We start from the raw sequence: 11,198 nt of genomic DNA on the forward strand, positions 1-11,198 counted from the left end.
TGTGTGAATAAACATAGTAATCGTGTGAAGAACTTAATGAACAGTTTGTGAGTGACAATTTTTATTCTCGTTTTTTTAATCATGCAAAAGCTTTTTATATTAATCACAATGTATGTAATATCCATTGTTATTTGTTAGAGGATTTATGTTTCAGTAGTCTGTTGATTTGACTTCCAATTTGTTCGAGTGGTGATAACGAAATACCCCAGCTACTCTCGTATCCAACTATCGACTTATTTTGAGTTAGTAGATAACGGAATAAAATAAGTGAAGTGACTCAATATTTATACTAATTTTAATAGTTCAGATCATGAGTCAATTGAAGCTAGACCACCATAGAAAACCTGGAAGCACTGGACGGTCATTTCATCCTGTTGTGGGACTCCTCAGCAGTGACTCATGATCTCAATTATTAAGATTACTATAATATCCACAAAAGACCCCTTCTGATATCAATAATTGTAGCCAGACAAAAATAATCTTAGGACGTGCCGGATAGGATTAGTGATACATATACATACGTTCATATTAAAACAATCAAGGTCATGAGCGAATAATTGACTAGGTCAAAATATTGCTCAGGGAGGATAAATATGTCGGTCGGTCTGTCTGGAAGCTAGAAGAATTCATGTGGACTTGATATAGTACTAGACAGTACTATGTTTTCCTATGGCTCATATTATTGTATACAATGAATTTGCGACTAAAGCCAATCTTGAAACACTCTTTGGTGGGACTTCCTATATACATATATGCACTTAAACCATTTCCATTTGGTTACTAAGGTGATTGCGCAACAAACCTCCATTCTAATTATAGGTAATGCATGGAACTAGTCGGAATTAGTTATTATTGTTACATTAATGAGCGTTAAAATGGTCTGGTGGGTCAATTAGTCTAAGGTCAACCGTTTAACCACACATTTGAATAATTTGCCAAAATTTATGCATAATAATAACAACAACAACAACACGATCTTGGCAAATAAGTAGAAAATATCTCTCCCCATGTAAACTTTAACTACTGGTGTTGTAGAATAACAAATTTCCTATAAGTAAAATACCAAGATTAATAATATACAGTTCCCATCGAATTTCGAAGTATATTAATCAATGTTTAATTTGTATGTTTTTATTTTATACTCTGAATAATAATAATAACTGTGGTGACTATTTACACTGGTCGGATTACTGCTGGTTATCAATCCAGTTCTTTAGTGAACAATGAAACTGTCAAAATTAAACCACTTAGTGTGGGACATTCGTTGAAATTTGATGGAATAGTTTTTGATAGTAATTAGGCACCAAGTTTATAGAGGATATTATTTACACAGAATTATGTTTCGAATAATCTGAGCAATTTATATTCATATAATTCTAACTCCTTCGAGCATCTTCTACAACGGAAACATTCAGTAAAATAATAGTAGAAATTTTGTAGTTTATATCACAAACAGATCCTACCCACCCTTTAGATCTTAATTTCCTTAATTCCTCATATTTTTTACTTCGTCGACTTATATTTTCGATACCTAAAATTTTTTTGTTATCACTAGTTCTGTTACTACTTCTATCACTGGGAATTTCTTTTCGTTGTGCTAATGAAGTACAGCAACCTGAACCGATGTACACACATACAAGGTTGTACGTTGTGTTCGACTGATTGATATAGCTAAAAACACTGTTGATCGTTGTTCAATATTTTAACGATTACAAGTGTTCAGTAGTCATAGTTGTCAAAACTTGCTTAAAGTATTTAGAAACAAGAAATGTTTGAGCGAACAGTTGTTTTGTCATAAATTCACCAACATCTGTGAGAGGCTCTACAATTTTCAATATATAATTATTGTTATTCAAATGGTCTAAATCCAAATGCAGGTGAAGACAGCCAGTGTAGCAGCAGTAGGGCTCAACATACACAAGGGAGAAAACAAGATTCTCAAATAAAACACGAGAAGCACCAAACCAATCACACTTGATGGGGAAGCTCTGTAACAAGTGGAATCTTTCACGTATCTGGACAGCATCATTGATGAACAAGGAGAATCTGATAGTAGTAGTCTAGTTGAATATGTCTGTTTTGAGATAGAGCAATTTGTTTCTGTCGAATCGATCCTGTTAGTTTCAACAAAGTTAGGGTGGCTTGATCTTACCCCGTTCTCTAGATTATTTCAAGTCGATTGTATAACAGTGTTGTAAAATTTCACAACAATCTATTCCATGTGATTGAGGTGTATAAAAGAAATAAGTTGATAATTGAACAACTGATTACACGAGTGTAATTTTCTCTATAAACATGTAATTATTACCGGATTTCCTTCTTGTTAATTAATAAAAACAAGTAATAGGTAGTTGTAGATAATGCTTGGTGAGATTCTGAATAAATTTCAAACTACCAATTTAATGATAAATGCATTCAGATCTGAGTGTATTTAGAAATTCCGTGGATTTGGTTTGGAAAATATAATTAGTTTTTAAGGTTCTATGTTTCTAGCGAGATGAGGGGATGTTTTGCGTAGTTTTTAACTGGAATATTCATATTTTCAACTGAATTGATCAGTTTCTCTCTATCGGTATATTATATTTTAGTTGTTATCGGTTGTCTTAACATATAAGTTGTTTAGGTTTTGGATATTATTAGCTGGCAATATGATCGAAGAAGTGCATTTCTTTCCATTGATTTAATTACTGTGTTCAAGTTTTATTCCAAACCTACGAATACTGAAATGGAGTTATGCCTCCAACTGACAAGTTCCAAATAGAATAGAATACTCATCTTGACATTCATTACTAATCAATACCCCCAAACATGGTTTTTTAAATGTTTTTCAGTGTAAATAGTTCATGGGTTAGAAATGTAAATCGCTACTCGTTCTAGTTCCTATTTGATACTCGTCAACTAGGTCTACCTCCTTTTCACTGTTGATGTTCAAAATAGGACTCAAATTCCCTACATTTCACTTTAAACATCGTTATTCACTTAAAATCTTGGTCCAGATAGACGCTAACTTGTATAACGCTTATGGTATTCCTATCATTATTGGTAAGGTTTTGAACTATTTCATTACAGACATTTAAGAATAAATTTTGTTCTCTCTTTGTTGACATATGTACATTCCATACGAAATACCCCGATATTACTATTTTATTACAAGAATTTTCTAACACAATAGATGAATTGTGACTAGCAGTGGAATTGAGAACACACACTTCGTGCCATCTATGACTCATTCCTTGAATGATACCTACATACTATTCTTGGTACATATTAGGCCTCGAAGGGAATCCATACAGAATACACATATACACCAACAAAGACTGTCCAAACTTTGGTCTTGAATATCAACGACAGGGTAATTACAAGCTCTTCCCGACAATCGTAATACTTTATAGTTTGAGAATTGTGTTATTACTATCCAGAGTTTCTTTACCTCATTACATATATAATTTTATTTCCATGTTGTAATTACTTTTTTTCTATTAACTGTTCTGTTTTTATCCTTAACAGACTAATGGACATTCTATATCTAGTAATGATTTTGATGAAGTGAGTTGTTAATTTAAATATAAAAAATTAGAAAGAAAAATCTTAACTGTTTTTTTCTCTGTTTATTTTTATTTCCATAAAACAGTAATAACAACACAGTGCGTATGTGTGTATATACTTTGTCACTGTAATATAAATTCCATTTCTTTTAATTTAAACAATCATTCGGTGAGATATCTGTATTTAACAAACTCTTGAATTAAAAAAAGTATGTTACATAGTTTCAAGGTTTTGCAAATATTTATATGGTCAAATAATGTTTTCGTGATTGTTAGTCGGTTATCCAACACCTGACTGCACCTTCTCCGGCAAATATCTATTTTCATGTAATCAAATAAGCAGTAGGTGCATGCGTTGTGTTTTATCTTTTTTGTATATTCTCATTTCGTACTGGTAAACAATAGATTGATACACACATACTGATGTATATCAACTACTATTTATTTTTATATGGTTTACATCACGGACTTGATATTAGCTAGACAACCATTGAAAACCACGAAGCATGGAATAATTGTTTTGTCTTAGCTGTGTGGATCTACAACCCCATCGGGAATTAAATCCACGACTTATAGGTTTCGCTGCGAGCACTGAGCCGACATTCAATGGTGTGTATGCCTAAATTCAATAAATTCACGGTACTGCGCAGTCATCTCCCATTGCCTAAGATAGATAACTGTATCAGACGGTGTGGTTGAATTCCACTTTTGATCACAGCTTCTCATTAGAAATATCCAGAAACTGCATCTTGAAGTCAGTCACTACTGAAGATATGTTTGTGAAAGCCAGTCGATGACGGGAACGATGTACATTTTACAGGCTCCACAAATTCCTGCCCCTCTTTTTCTACTATTTATTCATTCTACGTACGCGTAATCTTCACCAGTTAACCGTGTTTCTATGTTAAATATATTTACATATATATCGGTGTGTACATATATATGTGTGTATGTTTTTATTGCTGAGTAATTTATTACTATATTACATCATGATAATGCATTGATGTATTTATACTACTGGATTATCCTTTGTTTATTGGGTTATGCAAAAAATATAAATAAATAAACGGAAACTTAATTTTGAGATGGTGGAGAAGATTTGTAGCTCAGGTGGATGATTTTGGTGGAGTTTTGTTCTCTGAGCTGAGAACAAAACTCCACCAAAAGGAAACTTAATTCCTCAGCTAGTAGTAAATTTGTTGTCAATTTTCTCGCTATCGCTTGTATGTGTTATGTGTATTCTCCTATCTTGTCACTGCATTCTTTGACCATTATAAAATACTTCTGGATAATATAGAAGTGTAGGTTAGGTGGAGAAAGCTACGAGAGATGGTCAACACCAAACATTATATCATTTCTTCAGGTCATTGACTGTTATTGATGTGAACAGTGTAGAAACTTTGTGTAATGACTTTTGTTGGTTTGGTCTCGCATGTTGTTTGTAATCTACTAACTGAAATTATCTGGTGATATGGACACAATCGTTTAATTTCTTTATTTTATTTATTTAAAACATAATTAATGATGAAGATAAGCACCAAAATAAATATGCTTCACATTAATAATCAAATGATATTGTGATGAGATAGAGAAAGAACAGAGGGAGTATAATCTTGAACAAATAAATGAATAAAAATAGGTAGATGAAAGTGTTATATAATAAGAGAAACAAATTAGTTCAGGGAGTTCCCCTTCTATGAATGATATCAAAGAAAATTACAACAGACCATCACTAACTTCTGTTTTGAGTCATATCTGATATTATTCAGGAATTGAAGACAAACCAACGGATACCAGTCTTATACAGTTTTCGTTCATACCTTGGCACTATTTCATAAGCTGATCATCTCTGCCTTTTCTAAACAGTCCCAGCGTCAGAAATTAAAGAATTATCTGGAAGTTGCTGAAATGACATTTTTAACACATATATGAGCACCGGCATTATTAACAAAGTGGCCCCCTAAATGTTAGCAATTCTTCAGTGGCAAAGATAATTGATCGCCATAGTCATCGAATATAGTGTAATCATGGGAAATATAAAGCAACCAAATCAGAATGTGTTATCAGTCCATGAAGTTCAGTATTCGAATAATTCATGTAACGCGGCTCAGAATCGATCACGATGAAACAGAAGCATTTAATCTTGATCTTTCTCCACGTCTTCAATTCCAATGTTTTTTAAATACACATCTTTTCATTCTGTCTTTTCGAACCATAACCTCAATGTCTGATGTTTCCCATTACCATTGTTGCTATAACCGAAGCTTGTCATCATCCATGCAAAATTACTAGGTCCGTGGACACCCCCTAGAGGATTTACATTTCATTGATCCAATTGATATTTATGTCTCAAGTTAATACAGTGATCCATGTTTGAATTGTATTCCTGTCGATTAAGTTTCAGTCTTTTCCCTCTCAATCGTTTTCTTTTATAAAACCAGCTCGTTTGTCCTATGTTCTTTCATTAAGCCGGTTGTTTTCTGTTTTTGTCTACTTCCATAGGATTTAAATATGGCGTTGTTAACCGTCACTAAATTGGATCCAGATATTTCAGTATTAAATAATCCTGTTGGACAAGTGGAGATTAGAACCAAATCAGAAAGTGTTCTTTAAAAACATAGAGATAGTAGTATTCAATAACTGCTTTTCGTTAATATATATGATACAACTAGCTATTCACATTTATTCATTCTTCGATCAATCAATTCATTCATTGATTCATCTAATTATTCAGTGACAATTCTACTCCTAACTGTCTCTTTATCCCATTCATTATCTAACTCACCCTCGCCTCAATTAAATTATATTATTGTTGTTCATTACGTAATTGGGTTTTTGTTTTTCCTCAGTTGATAAGATTATTTTTCAGTTTACTACTGCTACAACTATATTTCTTATCGGCTTTTCCGTTTACATATGCCTTATTTGGTAATACTTTCTTTTTTATATATTCTTGGTAAATTTTTTTCAGTGTGTCGGTGTTTCTGTTGTATTCACATATCTTCATGATTGTTGTCATTATCACACCATGAGAAAGTATTATATCATTGGGCATTTTACATGTAAATGCTTGTATGTGTGTGTGCTTGTTAGTAAAAAGTGTGACACCGCATAACTTATGTACTAACAAGCATACATAAGTATAGACAAGGATTTACGTATTAAATACACAATGATATAATACTTCCTCCTGGTGTGTTAGGGATACTAATGGTGATAGTGGTAACAATCATGAAGATATATGAATACAACAGAAACACCGACACACTGAAAAAATTTACCAAGAATATATAAAAGAAAGTATTACCAAATAAGGCATATGTAAACGGAAAAGCCGATAAGAAATATAGTTGTAGCAGTAGTAAACTGAAAAATAATCTTATCAACTGAGGAAAACAAAACCCAATTACGTAATGAACAACAATAATATAATTTAATTGAGGCGAGGGTGAGTTAGATAATGAATGGGATAAAGAGACAGTTAGGAGTAGAATTGTCACTGAATAATTAGATGAATCAATGAATGAATTGATTGATCGAAGAATGAATAAATGTGAATAGCTAGTTGTATCATATATATTAACGAAAAGCAGTTATTGAATACTACTATCTCTATGTTATATATATATATATATATATATATATATATATATATATACTTCCTACGTCGCATTTTTCCATTTTCTCTTTTATGAATAGAATTTACTACAGTCATGTAAAAGCAAAAATTTTGTTCCTTTGCTTTTGTGTGTAACAAGAATACGACTTCATACTGAACCGGTAAGTATCGTTTAGTATTATTATTATTATTATTATGAGTTCAGTGTCTAAACACTTGTTCAGTTAGTGATTATCGAGCTATTATCAAGGAATAATGAGACAATTTACACAAATAGATGCCCAAATAAAAATCAATGTAGAGCTTTTAGAGGTCGTCAGATGTTGAAATCACCAGTTGACCTAAGTTAAATAGCTATTGAAGACCTCTGGAAGCATTGGACAACTGTTTCGTTGTACTATGGCGTCGCTCAGTATAGTGTGTATTTATACCACACCGTAGGGGATCGAACCCCAGAGGCTTGGGTTCTGCGCGTGAACTCTCTCTCTCTCTCTCTCTCTCTCTCTATATATATATATATATATATATATATATATATATATATATATAATTTCGCCCTTAGAAATAAACTTATAAATCAGCTAAGCAGGTTATATACCGATAAAATTACCACAGCTAACTAGTGAACTGAGTTCATGTCTGAATCTAGAGGATTCAGTTTGATACAGTAAAATCAGCTTAGACAACGAATAAAGTAAGCTATAAACAGACTTGTGCTTAGACGAAACACACATAAAAATTTACAAGCACAGATTTAGCAAGGACGTGGGGGAAAATGATTCGTTAGTCACATGGTGTCTAAATTATTAGTATTTGGTCAAAAGTTAGAACAAATTCGCCTAGGTTTGCATGGCACAGTTCCTACCTTCTGAATGACTGGTTCATAATAGAATGAAACCCACCTTGTAGGCAATCGGGAAACCAGAACTGACCACATACCTATAATAGCATACATGATCATCTTATTCACGATGAAATCACTTTGTCATGTCTTTATATTTCTTCCTGTCGCCATTAATCAAGTGACTGATTCCCTAATCACTACTAACCACGATCTGAAGCATACAATGCTATATTAAATCATATATATATAAAAGGAATTACTGACTAAGCTTTTTCTCTCAAACTTTCATTTAGGTGTTTATATGTATTTTTGATGGAATATTTTAATTGTTCTATACACTCATTCTTCATATACTCTTTTGGATTATAAAATGAATAAATCGATGAATGAGTAAAACTATTTCTCTTTTTTTATTCATAATTAATAATACGCGGAAATACAATACCATATTGTTGTCTTCAACGAAAAGAATACAATCCAATATATTCAAGTAGTCAAATCGCAATTATTATTATTTGTAAAGTGATGCTGATTTATGAATATGAAACGTATCTATTTACTGTTGATTGACCTGACTATTATTATTACTACTCATGAACTACTTAAAACTAATCATCTTCCATCGTACTTTGATTATATGGTTAGTTGTTTTATAATATATATATGGATTGCGTAACTATATACATTCAGACCATGACAATCATATTCTATTCGCTCCTTTTTTATGTACGTGTATGTATGTGCATGCAAGCAGTGATTTTTCTAGTCATTACAATGTTATGTTAAACTAATAATCCGTTCTATGTGGTTGTTGTTGTCGTTCATATTATGATCTTTTACATGCTATTCTGAATTAGCACTGCTGTCGTCTTCTTGACTTACTACACCTTGCCTACTGCCTACTCATTTCACATCACTATTCATCATTGTTGAATAAAGTCATTAATAATAATAATCACCTCTATATATATATATATATATATATATATATATATATATATATATATATATATACACCATCTACAGTACGACAAGAATAAATAATGTTTTCGATAATCCTCTTCCATTTTCTGCACTACAATTCGAAGATTGGCATTTAATGTTTCTTGTCGTCGAAATAGTAAGGATAATATTGTTGTTTTGCACAGTGAATAAACCGATTATCCTATATCCTTGTTTATTTGTCTGTGGGTTTGTGTTAGTGTGTTTCGTAATTGGATTCGCACTGCTAACTCCCCTATCATATTGTAACACCTGTTGATGACATATGGCTTTATGATGGTGATGATGATTACTTCGTGTATCGTTTTGCTCTTTTTTGTGTATCCAAATACGTTCTGTATTGTTCAGATATATTGCCTTTTTTTAATAGAAAAGCAAACAATATTTTATGCGGTGAGGAATTCGGACCTCAGTTACAGGCAATGTCGAGTCTAATATATCAGTGTTAGTCGTAGTAAAATTATTGCTGATAGTAGGAAACATAATATTATTCGTGAATAAAGGATACGCTATTAGGATAAAATAGTATAGAATTATTTAAAGGAAAGACCAAGACTGGATACATCTCTATCATTGCAATCTATGCTAAGGGATCTCACCTGACGTCTCAAACCGTTAATCATAATAATCTCACGGACCCCAATCAGGTAATCTGTGCCTATCAGTATAGCTCAGTTCAACAGTTGATAACTTCATAGTCTAAAGTCAAGCTTCGGTATGGTTGCTCCTAGCTTTCTTTCAACCTAAACTAGTCAACTTCGTGAATCAAGGTAATCAGTGGTTGGGATATTTAATTGTGTGCCAACCAATTTAATAGATGAAGATTGATAATCTTGTCAACCAATTTACCAACCTCAGCATTCTTTACTCAACGATCACAACATTAGTAAGTAATGCTTCAGAAGTATCTATGCAAATAGTCGTAACGTACGAATATACTTTATTTTTAGTTTGAAATTGAACAAACACAGCAAACGAGTTTCTTATTTGAAATTCTCATCATTCCTTATATATAAAATTTTAATCGAATTCATTTACAACTTGAAATTTAGGTTATAAGGAATTTGGTGTTTCATTTACAGAATTTGTGGCAACTAGATGTTTTCCCGTTTACTGCACAATGCGCTTGTTTCCCCCCATTCTCATTATTTAAGATATTTGTGATAAACCTCTTGGATCCAGTTCTTTAGCTGTTTTGTTTCATATTTTGCTAGGAATGCGTGCACAGACGAATTTCCCAAATTTAGTTCATTACCGACCAACCGAACAGTCGGATAGGCCACCACGTCTTTTTAATCAACATAAGTCAGAGGTTCTTCTGATTTTGTATCAATCATCCTCGTCGAAAATAAAACGTCCTCTGAATTCTCTTTATTTTTATTCAGTGACACAATGGGTTATTTTAATTATCTGAAGAGTTTTAAGCATCCTTTGACAGTAAAGGAACTCAATAGGTTTCTTCGTTTTTCTGTCAAGCTTGTTATGACGAATGCCAGAACCATTTTTTTTAAAGTTGTACAGACAGATGTGAGTATCCGATACCATTTTTGAAAACATTACACCGAAACCACATCCATCCAAATAATCGTTCTTTGAAACGTCTCACTTTGAATTATATTGATGAAACGAAGTCAAGAATAGCGGGAATGGAACGAAATATTTCATTAAGAACGCATACATTATATGGTTTGTCAGATGAACGTTTAAAATTTAAATATTACATTGATACGGTTGCTAGAAATTGTACAAAAGACATAAACTTGAAATTAATGAAAAGTCTAAAGTCGGTAAAAATACCAGAAAAGCATGTATTCAGTTGCTCTAGCGTTAAGTTATCGACTATTCAGCTACAAGCATTATCTCTTGTTTGTCAATTTTGTAGTACATCAACTAACATTAATGAACTCAACGCTAAAATCCTGTTTGAAAGCCTCATTCGTCAGACAAGTGCCCTTATTCTAGTATCTAATGAAGATTATGAGCTATTCAAAACAACTCTTGTAGACTGTTGTAATCAATAAGTAAACACAATACCTACAACTCAACGATTACTCACAAAAGAACATAAGTCTCAATTATTTGATCTAAGAAATCAGGATTTAGTGTTGTGTCGCCCAGATAAGGATTCAGGAATTGTCTTTATGGATCGCCATGACTATGTCACCAAACTATCCTCGATATTATCTGA

At 32.4% G+C, this 11,198-nt stretch overlaps 1 protein-coding gene across 1 annotated transcript in view; it reads left to right on the forward strand.

The window, feature by feature from the left end:
• The window catches only part of FRM-1_2 (DEAD (Asp-Glu-Ala-Asp) box helicase 1), a 76,853-nt gene extending 67,494 nt beyond the window's left edge, over positions 1 to 9,359 (forward strand). The window contains exons 18-21 of the mRNA XM_051210444.1: positions 3,508 to 3,546; positions 6,048 to 6,171; positions 7,245 to 7,325; positions 8,478 to 9,359. Of these exons, the coding sequence (XP_051070436.1) occupies positions 3,508 to 3,546; positions 6,048 to 6,158 (150 nt within the window). The 3' untranslated portion in view covers positions 6,159 to 6,171; positions 7,245 to 7,325; positions 8,478 to 9,359. The remainder of the gene's footprint in view (positions 1 to 3,507; positions 3,547 to 6,047; positions 6,172 to 7,244; positions 7,326 to 8,477) is intronic.
• The last annotated feature ends 1,839 nt before the right edge of the window (positions 9,360 to 11,198 follow it).

This window comes from Schistosoma haematobium, chromosome ZW (genome assembly GCF_000699445.3).
Source record: "Schistosoma haematobium chromosome ZW, whole genome shotgun sequence".
Lineage (NCBI taxonomy): Eukaryota > Metazoa > Platyhelminthes > Trematoda > Strigeidida > Schistosomatidae > Schistosoma > Schistosoma haematobium.